Source organism: Hypanus sabinus, chromosome 10 (assembly GCF_030144855.1).
Source record: "Hypanus sabinus isolate sHypSab1 chromosome 10, sHypSab1.hap1, whole genome shotgun sequence".
Lineage (NCBI taxonomy): Eukaryota > Metazoa > Chordata > Chondrichthyes > Myliobatiformes > Dasyatidae > Hypanus > Hypanus sabinus.
The window spans coordinates 113,488,186-113,504,992 of NC_082715.1; the positions used below are offsets into that span (position 1 = coordinate 113,488,186).

Consider the following 16,807-nt stretch of genomic DNA (forward strand, 5'->3'; position numbering starts at 1 on the left):
TGGTGACCTTTTATCGAGTACTTTCATAACCTTCTTCTTGACTAGGGTTTTTTTTTCTTTTCGGTCCCTTGCTTTCAGCTCCTTTTTTTTCTGGTAGAAGGCATTATTACCCTCTGTTCACAGAGTGTTCACAGTCTGGGAGTTTGGCTGTCCTGACTTATACTCTCTATATTGTGTTGTGGTTGGTCTGGAGTTGCTGTTGTTTTTTCTTGTGTTGTGGGGCTTGGGGAGGACACTAAGCTTACTTGTCTTTCATTCAGGTGCTTTTTTTTTGCTAAATTCTCTTCCTTTGTAGCATATTGTTATTGTATGCTTAATTTTGCACTGTTTTAATGTTCCTCATTGGGATTTGGGGTTTTTAATTTGTAAAATGTTTTGAAAAACTAATAAAAAAAAATTTAAAATATTATTCACCCCTTTATACCTTTTGCCAAAGTGCATGAACATGTACTTCCCTATATTATATTCCATCTGCCACTTCTTTGCCTATTTCCCCAATACGTCCACAACCCTCTACAGCCACCCTGCTTCCTCAACACCACCTGCCCTTCCATCTATCTTCATATTGTCTACAAACTTGCCCACAAAGCTGTCAATTACTTCATCCAAATCATTGACATACAACCTGAAAAGAAGCAGTTGCTTCTAGTCACCTACAGCCAACCAGAAAAGGCCCCCCTTTATTCCCACTCTCTGCTTCCTGCCTTTCGTGTAATATCACGGGCTCTTAACTTGTTCATGTGCGGCACCTTGTCAAATGCCTTCTGAAAATTAACTATAGCCACTGGCACTCCTTTGTCTATCCTGCCTGCCATCCCCTCAAAGAATTCCAACAGATTTATCAGACAAGTTTTACACTTGACTTAGGCAATATTTTACCATGTGCCTCCCTATTCCTTGAAATCTTATCACCCTTGATAATAGACTCCAACATCTTTCCAAGCATTGAAGTCAGGCTAACTGGCCTATAATTTCCTTTCTTCTATTTCTCTTTCTTAAGAGTGGAATGGCATTTGAACTGCTGTGTGAGAGGGGAAGAAGTGGATTGATCTTGGAGTAGGTTAAAAGTTTGGCACAACATTGTTGGCCAATGGGGCTGTACTGTTCAATGTCTAACACACAAATTGATTGGTTGTTCCACTGAATAACCTTGCCTGTTAATGAATTTTCTTTAAACATACTGAAATACTATTAGATCCTACACCACAACCTTGAATAAGAGCATGAAATATGCCCGGCGCTATTATTTGTCTTTCGACCATGTGTGAGTAAACAAAAGTCCTTGTCATTGCGTAAAGGGAGAAATATAACTGTGGCCATCTTCCCAGTTGTTTCATTGACAGTGAAGAGTACTGGGACACTCTCTGGTCATGAAAGGTATAAGACCATAAGGCATGGGAGAATTAGGCCATTCAGCTTGAGTCTGCTCCGCCATTCCATCACGACTGATCCCGGATCCCACTCAACCCCATACACCTGCCTTCTCTCCATATCCTCTGATGCCCTGACCAATCAGGAAAATATCAACTTTAAATATACCCACAGACTTGGCCTCGACTGCCGTCTGTGGCAGAACATTCCACAGATTCAACACTCTCTGGCTAAAAAATTTCCTCCTTACCTCTGTTCTAAAAGGTCACCCCTCAATTTTGAGGTATTTCCCTTTAGTTCTAGTTACCTCCACGTCTTCTCCATATCCACCCTATTTGGTCCTTTCAACATTTGGTAGGTTTCAATGAGATCGCCCCCCCAACCCCCACAGTCTTCTAAATTCCAGTGAGTACAGGCCCAAAGCTGCCAAGTACTCCTCATATGGTAACCCCTTAATTTCAGAATCATCCTTCATATATATTTGCAAGTCTTTCCTTGTCCCCTACTTTTGACTTCCATCAGTTGTTCCATACAACACTTTGTGGAGAATATCCAGAATAAAGTCAATGAGATAGATCTTGGTAAAGTATTTCAAAAATCCTTTTATAACAAAATTATCAGCAATGTTTATTTACTGCTATTCAGCAGGTTAAATGAATTGTTATTCACCAGAAAGACACCCAAACTAATGTGTGCCAGTGGCAATTTAATTATCAATTAGATCCTAAAGAACCTCTTTGAGCTTGCTTTAGTTTCTTTATCAAGATGCTATGTCATCCCAGACAGGATAAAATATTGCCACAGCATATGATCTTGTCCTTTCATGTCTTTAGTGCCTAAAACTCAAGGTCCATGGCCTTATGATACAGATAATTCAGTCCACTGTGTTCATACCTGCTATCAGCAGTGTAAGCATATCAGTCCAATTAAACATCTTTCCTACTGCAGCATATTCTCTCAAAACTAACTCAATGGGGACAATGATTCCATATGCCTTCTTCACCATCATGTCTACCTCTGCAGTCATTTTCAGTGATCTGGCATTTCTTTGCCCATTTTCTCAGTAGATCTCTAACCTGTGCAATCTTCTTCACCGTGCACTGCATCAATTGCAAACTTACTGATCTACATTTCTATCCAAACTAATATATGTATGGCAAAAATCAGGGGACCCGTCACTGCAGCATTTTGCTGGTCTCAGGGCTCCAATCTGAAAACCTCACCCCTCCATTACCACCTTCTGATTCCTGTGACCGAGCCAATTTTGTATCCAGTTAGCTGGATCATCCCAATTCCATGTGATCTAATCTTCCTTATAATGTGGGACCTTGCTAAAGCTCATGTAGACAAAGTCTGCTTCCTGCCTTTGTTAATTTTCTAAGTCACCTCTTCAAAAATACTGAGATATGATTTCTCACACAAAAAGCCACATTGCCCATCTCTAATCAGTCTTTGCCTTTCCAAATGCAGGTAGACCCTGTCTTTCAGAATCCCTTCCAGTAATTTTCCAACTACTGATGTAAAGTTGGAACAAAATAAAGACTCTTGGAAGAACTCAATGGGTCAGACAGCATTTATGGAAGGAAATGGATTGTTGATGTTTTGGGTTAAGACCCTGCATCAAACTGCAATACCTGCATCCTCTTGAGTCTCCTGTGATATATGGTTCACCAGCTGCTTTTTAAATAAAGGCAACACATTGATCTTTGATCTTCCAGTACCTCATTGGTAGCAATGAATCAGTTAATCAGAGAGGAGACACAAGAGACCACAATGCTGGAGGATTTCACCAGTTCAGGTAGCATCTATGATGGGGAATATTTAGGGTCTCAAACTGAAACACTCACTGCCCATTTCTCTTTATAGATGTTACCTGCTGAGTTCCTTGAGCATCTTGTGTCCTGCTTGAATCAGTTAAGCATTTGGAGAGACAAACCACCTGGTGATGGCCATATCAAACCACAAACTGTGGTAAAAATCCTACTTGGTTCTGAATACTTCTCAAAGTTGTATATCTTCCATTCTTCCTAGGAATTGACTTTAAGAAGTCATGCCACTTATCTGTAAAGTAAGCCCTTTATATAAAAAAACTTCTCCTCCACCAGCCTGGTGAGACACTTCAGAGCCATGGGGTTGAAGAGTATACCTGCCATCAATGCCGGGACCAGGGGTCCTCCGAACGGTGAGCGGCGCTGCCGAGGATATCGCAGCCCTTGGCCCGTTCCTCAGCTCATTGATTAACAGAAGCTTCTCCATCACCAATGGTCACCAGAAAGCGTCGCTGACGAAAGTACGGGCGTGTTAATGAAATAATCCGCATTCACCGCCGGCCCCTATTCCCGACCAGGGTGACCGTTTTGATAGGCGGCGGTCCGGGCAATGCAGGCCGATTCGCCCCCGCCGCCGGTACTCCCGCACCTCGACCTCTCCAACTTTGAGAGCCCGCGAGCGGCGCGCAGCAGCCGGTACGTGTTGACCAGCCCGCGCTCGCTGGAGGCTTGCGCGCGCCGCGGCCTGCAGCCCGTCCAGCTGCTGTCACGGCCGCTCGACGAGTGGGCACGCGAAAACCCGCACGAGCCGCTGCGCAACCTCCAGCATCGGTGCCGGGAGCACGAGCGGGAGCGCCGGAGGTGGCTGAGAGGTGAGGGTGAGGGGGGGGGGGAGGAGGCAATGGGAGAGGAGTGGGACGGGACTGGATAAAAGGTGGTAGGGACAAGATGGGTGTTGGGGGAAAGGAGGGTGGAGCAAAGGAGGGAGAGGTGGGAGAATGTGGAGAGGAAAGGTTGGGAGGTGCAAGTGGAGAGTGGTGGAAGTCGATTGGTAGGGGAGGGATGTGGGGAAGAGTGGGACTGGGGTGAGGAGGGGTGGCGAGGGTCATAGAGAGAGGAGAGGGAGCAAGGGTAGGACGATGCAGTCCACCTGACTGTTCTCAGTATTTCTTAACTAATGCTACTCAATGCCAGGCTCCTGTCATGCATCCTGGATAAATTAGAACTTGGCCATTTTTTTGCTGTCTCACCAATGCTCATTGAACTGTGGCAACACCATAACATTACATTTACCATGCAAGTTTTCAACGTCCTTGTTCCTCCTTATCTCTAATTTCCCTCCACTGCTTAGACTTTCAGTCATTCAATTCTGGTCTCCTCTCAGAACCCCATTATGATAGAACTCTGGCAATTATTCAGCTACTATTGCATAGTTTGGCATCTGACTCACCAGGTAAAGTTTATTGTGCTTCCCGGGGTCTTGCCTTCCATTGCAGAGATTGTTATAATATTGTCAGGAGATTGAGGCAAGTGAGGCTTCCCTCATCCCCCCCCCCCACCAAAATCTAACCAATGTCTACAGGAGCATGATTGAGAGTTTCCTGCCCAGCTGCATCACCATCTGGTATGGGAATTGCAAGGCATCTAACCTGAAGCCCTTACAAGGTCTGCTGAGGGGTTCATCGAAGTCTGTCTTTCACCTATCAGATTTATCAGGAGCACTGAATACACCGCACATTTGGCATTGTCAATGATCCGTCCCATTCATCCAACAATTTCTTTGTGGGTGTCTCTTGAAGGAGATTGGGGGGAGGTGGTGATGACGTACCAGTGGAACGTCTGTGGGCTGTGTGTGGTGAACAAGACCGCCTCCAAGTTCCACTGTAATTCATACATCACTCGGCTGGACACTACTGCTTATTCACATGCATCTGCTGCCTGTGACCTGGTGGCGGAGGTTGTGGACTCAGTAAGTGTGGTCAAAAAAGACTTGGTGAATTGTAGTGCATTTTGTAGATACCACACTCTGTAAACCATTGTAACGAGAATATGAGAAAAAGTAGTTGAGAAGGCCTGCTATGACACCCTGAGATCGCACCTGTTCTTCCACCTCAATGATTTAGTATTTGTAGCCCTCTGAGATAAAATATTCCAATGATTTAGCCTTTTGAGTGGAAAAAGTTATTTCTGGCCTCAAGTGTACATTGGTGGAGGAAAGTGAATATTCAAAGTAGTCATAGAAGAAACACAGAACAGAAACAGACCTTTATGCCCAGAGGGTTCACACAAATCCTATGCTATTTAATTTTTATTCTACCCATAGTCCCATCAATATCTCCAGATTCTACCATTTATCTACACACTAGGGGACAACTTACAGTGGGCAATTAAACGTACAACTCTCATGTCTTCGGGATGGTGGGTGGTGGGGAAACTGGAGTATTGGGAAGAAGCCAACGTGGTTATAGGGGGAATATGCAATGTCCATAAAGCTGCACTGGAGAATAGGATTGAATCTTGTAGCTGGACTGGTGAGGCAGTAGGTATACCCTTTGTTCCACTGCTGAATCCTCAAGAAGTATTGACCAGTTACTAAGTATGTCTGTTTCCTATTTATTTTTGGTGATCTGGGCTTTGCTGGGAAGGATGGATTTATTGACAGTCTCCAATTGGCAGGACCCTGGGACATGTCGAACAGAGAGACCCAGGGTTACATGTACATAGTTCCCTAAAAGTGGCAACACAGGTTGAAAGAGTAGTGGAGAAGGCATATAGTATGTGTGTCTTCATCAACTGTGGTGTTGAGATTTCATGTTACAGTCAGTATACAAAATGTTAAAGAGAGCACATTGGGAATGTTGTGTGCATTTCTAGTTTCCATGCTGGAGGAAGAATGAGACTGAGTAAGAGAAAGTGCAATAGAGATTCAGAAGGATGCTGCCAGGATTGAAGGACTTGAGTTATGAGTAGAGATTAGATAGGCTGGGTCCATTTTCCCTGGAGCAAAGGAAACGGAGAGGTAATATAATAGCGGTATATAAAATTATGAGTGGCATAGGTAGTGTAGATAGCCAGTCTTCTATCGTGCAAATATCTAGAACCAGAGGGTGTAGGTTTAAGGTGAGAAGCAGGAAGTTTAAAGGGGATCTAAGGGGTAAAATTTCACACAAAACTGGTTGGTTTCTGGAAAGAGTTTCCAGAGGAGGTAATGAAGGCAGGGACAATACCTACATTGAACGAGTAGTCTTCGGGGTACTGCAAGTCTGTATCTTTGCTGTATACTTGAGTGCTTATGCGTGGGAGGGGGGAGCTGTGGGGGACTTTGGGGTTCTAACACTTAACTCATTCATTTTTTGGGGGCACTCTTTTTGTGGATGGCTGCAAAGAAAAAGCATTTCAGGATGTATATTGTATACATTTCTCTGACATTAAATATACCTTTGAAACCTTTGATTTAAGAGGCATCTGGGCAGGTACTTGAATAAGTAGAGCAGAGAGGACTATGAAATTAAAGCTGGGATTGCATGATAGGCATGATTGTAGGCATAGATTCAATGGGTCAAAGGGCCTGTTTCTATGCTGTACAACTCTTGAGGTTAAGATCTCTACTCTTATCCTTCTTTGTAGAGATTGATTTTGAAAGGTGATGCTGCAGTAGCCCAGATGAGTATCTACATGATACATGATGTAGCCACTGTGTCAGTAGTGGAAAGAATGAATGTTTGGGATAGTGATGGGTACCAGAAAAGCAGACTGCTTTCTCTTTTGAATAACACTGAGAGTAATCTGCCTTAATGACTACTGTCCAGTGGCACTAACTTCAATAATGAAGCACTTTGAGCAGCTAATTACGGATCACCTCATCTTCCTGCTACAATGGACCCTTTCCAGTTCATATATTGCTTAAATTGGTTCATTGATGATACCATAGCCTCTGCACTCCATTCTGGGTCTCAACAATTCTGTCTGTGTCTGGATTTTGGACATCTTGACAGAAACACCACAGTCTGCGTTGGCAGCAACATCTCTTAAAACCATCACGCTGAGCATCGGTGCCCCTCGGTAATGATTGACTATATTGCTAGATCCAGTAAAAACCAAATCATCGAGTTCACTGATGACACAACAGTGGGTGGCTTCATCAATAATGACAACAAGACTTTGTATAGGGAGGAGGTAAAACAGCTGGTAGAATGGTGTGAGCACAACAATTTGAGCCTCTAGTGGACAAGACTAAAGAGATGATTGTGGCTGACCATTCCTCACTACACATAACTGGCTCTTCTGTGGAGAGAGTTAGGAGCACCACGTTTCTGGGAGTGCTCATAATGGATGATCTCATCTGGTCTCTCAACGTCACCTCCTCAGCTGAGAAAGCACAGCATTGTCTCCCTTTGTGTGGAGATTGAGGTGAGAGAGGCTCCACCCCCCTCCATCACTCATTCTAACCAGTTTTAACAGGAGCACTGTTGAAAGTATCCTGACCAGTTGTATCACCATCTGGTATGGGGATTGCAAGGCATCTGACCACAACACCCTACAAAGGATTGCGAGGACTGCTGGGGTCTCTCAACAGGAGTGCTAAGTATGCAGGATCCTCAGCATTGTTAAGGATCCCTCCCATCCATCCAGCAATTTCTTTGATCCGTACCATCAAGCAGAAGGTACCATAGCATTAGGACAAGGAGTGTTAGGATGGGAAGCAGCGTCTTCCTCCAGGCTTTGGACTACTAAACTCCCTACCACCAACTAAGTTTCATCATGTATGAAAGTAACATTACATTGTTTACTTTCTGACGTGCACCTTATTATTTGTTGATTTATCTGTGTTAATATTACCTTATTGTTTATGTTTGAGTTTTATGTACTGTTTTGTGCACCTTAGTTTGGAAGAACTTTGTTTTGTTTGGTGTTATACACGTCTGGTTAAATGACAATAAACTTGAAATTGATTTGATCCATGTAAGTACAGGCAGAAAGGCTGACTACCATAACTTTTCTATTGAAAGAATAGATAACTGTTATATTACGTTGATATATTCTCAGACAGAGCAACTAACTCTAATCATTCTAATTTTTAAAAAATATTTAAAAGTATATTTTACTTAAAATATTTAAGTATTAAATATTTTAAAAATATTTAAAATATTCCCACTCTGCCTCCACAGTCTCTTCAGCTCCCTCTTTCAGAACCCTGTGGTGTACTACATTTGGTCCAAGTGACTTAACTACCTTCTGACCTTTCAGCTTCTCAAGCACCTTCTCCTTAGTAATAGTGACTACACTCACTTCTGCCCCGACACTCTCGAATTTCTTGTATGCTGTTGGTATCTTCCACATTGAAGACTGATGCAAAATACTTAAGTTCATCCACCATTTCTTTGTCCCCCATTACTACCTCTTCAGTAACATTTTCCAGCAGTCTGATATCCACTCTAGCTTTTGCTATCCTCTTTTTTATTATTGGCTAGCTTAATATCATATTTCATCTTTTCTTTCCTTGTGGCTTTTTTAGTTTTCTTCTGTTGGTTTTTAAAAGCTTTCTAATCCTCTAACTTCTTACTATTTTTTGCTGTATTATATGCCCTCTTTTGTTTTTATGCTGTCCTTGACTTCCCTTGTCAGCCATGGTTGTGTCATCCTCCCTTCAGAAAACCTCTTCATCTTTGGAGTGTATCTGTCCTGCACCTTCCGAATTGCTTTTAGAAACTCCAGACATTGCTGTCTTACCATCATCTCTGCTAGTGTCCCCTTCCAATCAACTTTGACCAGTTCTTCTCTTGCTCCTCTGTAATTCTCTGTTCTCCACTGTAATATTAATATCTGACTTTATCTTTCTCAAACTGCAGGGTGAATTCTATCATGTTATGCTCCTTTACTTTAAGCTCCCTAACCAAATCAGGGTCATTACACAACACTTTCCCCTTTCGCTGCTCTAAAAAGCCATCTTGTAGGCTTTCTACAAATTCCATCTTTTGGGATCCAGCACCAACGTGACTTTCCCAATCTATTCTTTATATTGAAATCCCCTATGACTATCATAACATTGCCTTTTTTTCACGCCTTTCCTATCTTCCGTTGTAAATTGGAAGCCTGTATATAATTCACATCAGGGTCTTTTTTCTTCACTGTACCCACCAGGATTGTACATCTTCTGATCCTATGTCACCTCTTTCTAAGGATTTGACTTAATTTTTTTTTACCAACAAAGCCACCCCACCCCTTCTGCCTACCTGCCTGTCCCTATTTTTACCCTCTCTGGAGCGTGGCACAGGCAGCAATCCAGAGATTACTACCCTAGAGGTCCTGCTTTAAATCTTTCTAGCTAACTCCCTATATTATCTCTTCAGCACCTCCTCCCTTTATCTACCTTGGTACCAATTACATACCATGACCTCTGACTTCATGAGTCCCCCTCCAGAATGCAGCGAACCCGATCAGAGAATGCTGAGGCTTTAAAAGACATTGGAGTATTGTGAGCAATGTTGGGCCTCTTATCCCATAAAGTAGGTGCTGACATTGGAGAGAGTCCAGAGGAGGGTCACGAGAATGATCCCAGGAATGAGGAGCATTTGATGGCTTTGGGACTGTAATCACTGAAACTTCGACGAGTGGGGTTCTCACTTAAACATATTGAATATTCTGGATAGAGTGGATATGGAGAGGATGTTTCCTATAGTGGGGAGTTTAAGTCCAGAGGGAACAGCCTCAGAAATGAAGGACATCCAAATGGCCTAATTCTGCTCCTAGGCGTAGTCCATGGACCTTCCTGGCACCTGGGAGGCAATATAGCTTACGGGTGTCTCTTTCATGTCCATTGAATCTCTTGCCTGCTCTTCTAACTATGGAATCTTCTATCACTACTGCACTCCTCTTTTCTCCCCTCCCCTTCTGAGCTGCAGAGCTAGAGACCTGACCGTTGTGTATGTCCTCTGCTCGGTCATCCTCTCGCAATGGTATTCAAAGTGATATACCTGTTGTTAAGGAGAATGCCACAGGGGTACTCTGCAGTGGCTGTCTATCTGCTTTACCCCTCCTGATAGTCACCTTTGTCCTGCACCTTCAGTGCAACGACCTTACTGTATGTCCTGTCAATCAATCTCAGCCTACATCCAATTCCAACTCCAGTCCCTTAACACGATTTGAAAGAAGCTGCAGCTGTATGTACTTCTTATAGTTACTGTCGTAAGGGAGTACTCCCTGCGTTCCCACATCCCACAAGAGGTGCATTCCACTATTCTACCTGGTATCCCCATTGTGCAATAAGAAAGAAAGAAAGAAAGAACCATTAAAAGAAGAAAAATCTACATGCAGCCCTCGCTTCTCCTTGCCAAAGCCTGAGCTCCCCACTCAAACACTGGCCCTCTCATGCAATGGTCAAACTGCTCAAATCTAACAATTTCTTATTGGCCCTTTCCAAGTGCCTAATTATGCGCACCACAATGTCTCCTTGGGAAGTGGTGCATGGGACGTCCTGACTGCCTCCACTCACTTCTTGTGAACTCTCTCCCACTCTGCAATCCAGAGTCTCCTCCAGAAAGGCGGCTCACACAATGTCAGTTCTAAAGGAATGACCTTTTAATTGAGGCTGTGCTCTTGGATCCTAGAATCTCTCACTACTGGAAATGTCCTCTCTCCACCCACTCTATCCAGGCCTTTCAGTATCCAGTAGGTTTCAGTGAGCTACCCCTTACCCCCCTTATCCTTCTAAACTTCATTGGAGTTCCATCCTGAATTCCCAGAGTCTGTATGTATGTGTGTGTGTATATATATATATATGTATATATATATATATATATATATATATATATATATATATACACACGTGTGTGTGTGTGTGTGTGTGTGTGTACACACACACCTGAACTCCACTCCCTTTGCAATTTTTGCTCATTTCTTTCTCAATTCCTGCTAAAACATTGTTTACATTTACATAATTTATTTTTTTTTGTAATTTGCACTTTACTGTGCCTAATGTCTTGCACTGTTTTGTGCACTTTATGTAGTTCTGTGTAGGTCTGAAGTCTAATGTAGTTTTGTGTTGTTTCATGTAGCACCATGGTCCTGGAGGAACGTTATTTCGTTTTTACTGTGTACTGTACCAGCAGTTATGACAATAAAAGTGACTTAATATTATAGGCCTAGAACCGTCAAACAATTCTCCTAGATGAACTCTTTCATCTGGGTGAAACTCAAGGTTCCACAAATGATTCAGTCTGTTGTGCACAAAATATAGGTTGATGTTTCGGTACTGTTTTCAGAGAGTGTTGCCCTTTTGGAAGTGTCAGCTTTAGGCAGTGCATTAAATTGAGGCCCAGTTAGGCCTCTGTGAAGGATGAATGAAATATTGAATTATTCAACACAGGGCTGAGATGTTCATTGGAGTTTGGAATTCTTCCTGTGGAGTAGAAGATAGCAACTGAGTCTGCATTATTTTAGATAGGAAGGAGATAGAAAATGGGAAATACTGTTAGCCTGAAGTCAGCAGTAGGAAAAAAGCAGAAGCAAGTGAAGGATATAATAACCAAACAGCTTGAAAAGAGTAACAGGATTGACCAGAGTGTTTGTGGATTTATGATAATAAACCCATGTTTAACTAATTTGTTAGAGTTCTTTGAGGACCAGTAAGCTTTGGTGGGTGGGAGTGAGGAGGTGGAAAGTAAACCAATGGTTTTAATGTAGTTTTGGATTTTTGGAAAACATCTGAAATAGCCTCATACAGGAGATTCAACAAAATTAGAGATGGATTTGTGGATAAAATTCTGATCTGCATTGAGAATTGATGATCAACCAGAAAGTAAAGAGTGGTAATAAACTGATTTTTTTTTTTGGCAAGCTGTACCTGCAAGGATCAATGTTTGACCCAGCCATTTGTAATCAATATCAATTTGGCTAATGGAGCCGAATGTCATGTTTTCTAATTTGTTAATGGTACCATACTAGATTGGATTGGAAATTCAAAAGAGGAATGTAAAGAGACTTCATGGGGATACAGACAGGCTGAGTGAGTGAGTGGGAATATGCATATGGAATACAATGTGAAAAAATGTGAGTCATACTCTTGGTGCACAAAAGAGAAAGACCATACAGCAGGACAGCATATCATGCCTGTGTGGACAATGATGCCAGTCTAGCCAAATCCATCTGCCTATACAGTCGGCCCTCCTTATCCGCGGGGGTTTGATTCTGGGACCCCCTGCAGATACCAAAAAACAGATGCTCAAGTCCCTTATTTAACCTGGCTTAGTGTGGTGGACTTTTAAGACCCAGCGCAGCTCTGACTCCGCAGTGTTTCTGTTCATGAACATAATCATGATCGAAAATAAAGTGGAAATAATAAAGCGATCGGAAAGAGGTGAAAAGCCATCGGTCATTGGAAAAGTGTTAGGCTACAGTCGGTCAACGATCAGAACAATTTTAATGGAGCATGTGAAAGGCCCTGCTCCGATGAAAGCTACAATTATTACTAAGCAACGCAGTGGTTTAATTATTGAAACATACATTTTTAAAGTGTTTAATATGCATAAAAAGGTAAAATATATACTATATACTAAGACAAACGTTTGACTAACTGACGCTAAGTAATATTGGATGTACCTGTTTCGACTTCAAATCCGACTTAAAGATGGACTCAGGAACGGTACTCATTCATAACCCAGGGACTGCTTGTACTTTAAAATCATCTCTAGATTACTTATAATACCTAATACAATGTAAATGCTATGTAAATGTAAATGCTGTATTGTTTAGGGAATAATGACAGGAAAAAAAGTTTCTACATGCTCAAACAACGAGTGCTGGAGAGAGAATTTCCAGGTTTTCCCGATCCGCAGTTGGTTGAATCCGTGCATGCAGAATCCGTGGATAAGGAGGGCCAACTGTACATATTCTGTGGGCCTCTATTGCCTGTTCATATGTTTGTGTAAATGCCTCTTAAACGTTATTGTACTGTATTTAAGATGCAGCTGCTTTTACACCATTGAAGCAATGGAACTTGGGGAAACTATGCAATTTGCTGTACAGATGCAGATTGGTTTTCAGTCATCTTGAGGAGATTTGTCTTTCACTGCAGAAGGGTGCGAGTTGATTTGATCATGAAACATGTTGCATTTTTGACATGCTTATTTTACAGATCTCCAGATAGATATTAATATGATTTGCTGTTAATTTTACAGAGTGCAGAGAAGAGAGAGAGCATATCATCGAGGAAGAAAAAACTCGAAGAACGCCCCTGCCAACTTTTGTAAAGTTTGATGCTCAGAGATCTACCAGTGAATCAGGTTTCCCCAACAGTTATGTTTTGGATGCTCTCCATGAAGGACAGAGTTCTTCAAATGTTCCTCTGGCAGATGACAAGAGCGCATTATCTGATTGGGCTGTTTCAAGAGAAGGAAGTAAACAGCCAGAAGATAGGCAAGCATCTGCCCAGGTGAAAAGGAAAGATTCAAAGGACACCAGTATGGTTGGGTATTTTCAAAGGAACACCAATCTTGGCGATTTAAGGCAGTCCCCTGCCACAGCAAGGAAACTGGACAAGCTGGTCAGTGAGATCCGAAGGGAGTCCAATGTAATCATTCCTGAACGTGATCGAAAGATTGCTGCTTTAATGCTGGTTAAGCATCAGGAAGAGCAAGAGAGGCTGGAGAAGCGTCTCAAAGCCCAACAGTTTTGGGACAAACTGAAGCGAGCAGAAAGACTAGCACAAATGAAGAAGGAAACTGAGAGGCAGAAAGGCTTAATCAAAAGTATTGGCAGGTGACCATATTAATATATTTCCTTTTAGTATTTAGTGATGGTGTTCGTGGAGATTTTGCATTTGCCACAAGGCCTGTTAGTGTAGAGGAAATACAAATGAAACCGACTGCTGGTAAATGAGATTAGTTCAGAGGTTCCCAACCTTTTTTATATCATGGGACCCCTGTCATTAACCGGAATCATTGGTGTGGATAGTTTCTTGATGATCAGCATGGGATGAAGGGTCTCCCTTCATGCTGTATGACCTATGCAAATTGATTATTCCAATGCTGTTAATTATGTATAGCATAAATCATAGAATTTATTTTTACTTGAACTGACTTTATTTATTACATCCTTTACATAGATGAGGAGTAAAAATCTTTACATTACATCTCCATCTAAATGTGCAATGTACAAATTATAGTAATTTATAATAAATAGAACAGTCAATGTAATATAGAGTACACTCAAATCAGCGTGAGTTCATCAGTCTGATGGCCTGGTGGAAGAAGCTGTCCGGGAGCCTGTTGGTCCTGGCTTTTATGCTGCGGTACTGCTTCCCAGATAGTAGCAACTGGAATAGATGGTGGTTGGGATGGCTTGAGTCCCCAATGATCCTACAGGCCCTTTTTATACACCTGTCCTTGTACATGTCCTGAATCATGGAAAGTTCACAACTATAGATGTGCTGGGCTGACCTCAACACTCTCTGCAAAGTACTGCGATTAAGGAAGGTACAGTTCCCATACCAGGCAGTGATGCAGCCAGAGTTTCTTGGGCAAAATTCCAGAGCTTGGGCCACGCACCATTCCACACAATAAATGATCAAACTCATGAGCTGTATTAGATTAATTATTAACATACTCCCTCTTTTTACATTTACCATTCCCAAGTTCCATTTGTTCTTGATTTTAGTGTTGTGTTCTTACTGTTGACACTTCCTGAGTTTCATAATAAAGACAATTTGCTGGAAATACCCAGCCCAGAATGTGTCAGTGGGCAGTGAAACATAAAAGCTGCCACAGTTTTTGTCATGTCAACAGTTGGTTGGAAGTCATGGTAAAATGATCTTTCAGAGTAATCATTATCCTATTTAAAAAACAATTAGCATTTCAAGGGTTACATACCTGAAGATTTTGCAGTCACACTTTACTGAAATCTTTGTGACTTATGTAGACATGACAGTGACATTTTTGTCTCAGAGGGTTTGCCATCAAATGGAATTACACTGATTTAAGTATGACTAAGTTTTTAACTAAAATGTTCAGTCAGTCACTGCTTCTAGCTACTGCAAAACTTTTCTCAAATGCTGCACCACTTAGGAAATCTGAGGCGCTTTGGGAACATTGGAACAATACATAGTTTAAAGCAGATCACAGAACAGACCAAGTCTGGAAAAAACTCAAGATTCATTACCTTGATAGAGGCAAAACAAAAGGGTTTTTGGCCAGAGGTAAAGGAGCTCTGCTCTTTCCTTTTGTGCAGATGTTCACTGATTCATGGTTTAGTGTTTTTATTTTAAACAGGTATGTAGAAAATAACTTCACAAAATGCTTGAGGAACACAGTAGGTCAGGAAGCATCCATGGAAATAAGCAAACAATCGATGTTTTGGGCCAAGACCCTTCTTGGTGAAAGGTGAAGGACTGAAGATGAAGGAATCTGATAGGAAAGGAGAGTGGACCATAGGAGAAAGGGAAGGAGGAGGAGATAGGTGGATGAGAAGAGGTAAAAGGGTCAGAGTGTAGAATAGCAGAAGAGGGGAAGGGAGGGGGGCATAGTAGACATCCCCAGCAGATTTGCAGGTGAAGTGTTATCTCACTTGAAGGACTGTTTTTAGTCCTGAATGGAGGTGAATAGGCAGGGGTAGCACTTTGGCCATTTTGAGAAATAAATGCTGGGAGGGAGATGAGTGGAGAGTGATGAATGGGCAAAAGGGAATGGTGAGGGAGGGAGTGATCTCTGGAAAGTGAAGAGCGGGGGGCTGGGGGGTAGGACCATCCCTTTGGAGATGGTAGAGGCTGTGGAGAACGAGAGGGGCACAGGTGCTATCAACTGACACTACATATGAAACAGGATATATGTTTCCTAAAAAAAAACCAAAATGCTGGATGGGAGGAGGTAGTGACGACGTTTCGGGCCGAAACCCTTCATCAGGAGTGTCGGAGAGAAGATCTGAATTTCTTCAGTGTAGGCATCACTGGAAGAGGCTTCGCAGTAGTGAGTTCAAAGGCAACACGAGTGAATCTGCAGATGCTGGAAATAAATTTAAAAAAACACAAAATGCTGGCAGAACTCAGCAGGCCAGACAGTATCTATGGGAGGAGGTAGTGATGACATTTTGGGCCGAAACCCAAGGGTTTATTTGTATATATGTTTCCTGGTTCTCTTTGTTCATTTATGGCCTCTAGAGCATGTAAACATAGCTGATTGCCAAGCACATCCACCAAAGTGCATAATCTGATTAAAAGAGAAACCTGAGTTTTAGTCATCATACATAATCCAATAAGAGTACCTAATGAAGTCCATAGGGCTCCAATTAGTTTATCTTAATTGGCAAGTCTTATTGGGTCAGCTTGTGACTTGATCACATTATTGCATGAGGACAATGTAGCCAGGAGATGAGGAAAATATGTCTTAGAAACATACTGTTAACTTATTTGGTATAAGGTCAATTAAACATAGTTTTGAAAATGTATTGTTTTGTGATGGTTAACAAATCAATTTGTATTTTTGAAAAACTAAATAATCAAAAACAGAAACAGTGCAAGTGCATGAGTATGTTCTACAGTTTAAAATTCAGTCGAGAAAATAAAAGAAAATCATTTAAATTTTAATGTGGATTTCTCTTTATGGGGAAAAGTTTTGAGCATCATGAATAGACATCAGATCTTAGTAATTCAGTTGATTAGTTAATATGAGAAGGTAATT

At 41.9% G+C, this 16,807-nt stretch overlaps 2 protein-coding genes across 3 annotated transcripts in view; one reads left to right on the forward strand and one right to left on the reverse strand.

The window, feature by feature from the left end:
• Positions 1–3,655, reverse strand: part of susd4 (sushi domain containing 4) — a 92,862-nt gene extending 89,207 nt beyond the window's left edge. Inside the window, exon 1 of the mRNA XM_059982683.1 lies at positions 3,518–3,655. Within this exon, the coding sequence (XP_059838666.1) occupies positions 3,518–3,524 (7 nt within the window). The 5' untranslated portion in view covers positions 3,525–3,655. The remainder of the gene's footprint in view (positions 1–3,517) is intronic.
• The window catches only part of LOC132400996 (coiled-coil domain-containing protein 177-like), a 63,355-nt gene that overhangs the window by 7,800 nt on the left and 38,748 nt on the right, over positions 1–16,807 (forward strand). The window contains exons 1-2 of one of the 2 annotated variants that reach the window (XM_059982679.1): positions 3,605–4,012; positions 13,316–13,895. In XM_059982679.1, the coding sequence (XP_059838662.1) occupies positions 3,751–4,012; positions 13,316–13,895 (842 nt within the window). In that variant the 5' untranslated portion in view covers positions 3,605–3,750. Of the gene's footprint in view, positions 1–3,604; positions 4,013–13,315; positions 13,896–16,807 lie in introns of those variants that run through there. The other variant, XM_059982680.1, reaches the window with a different exon arrangement.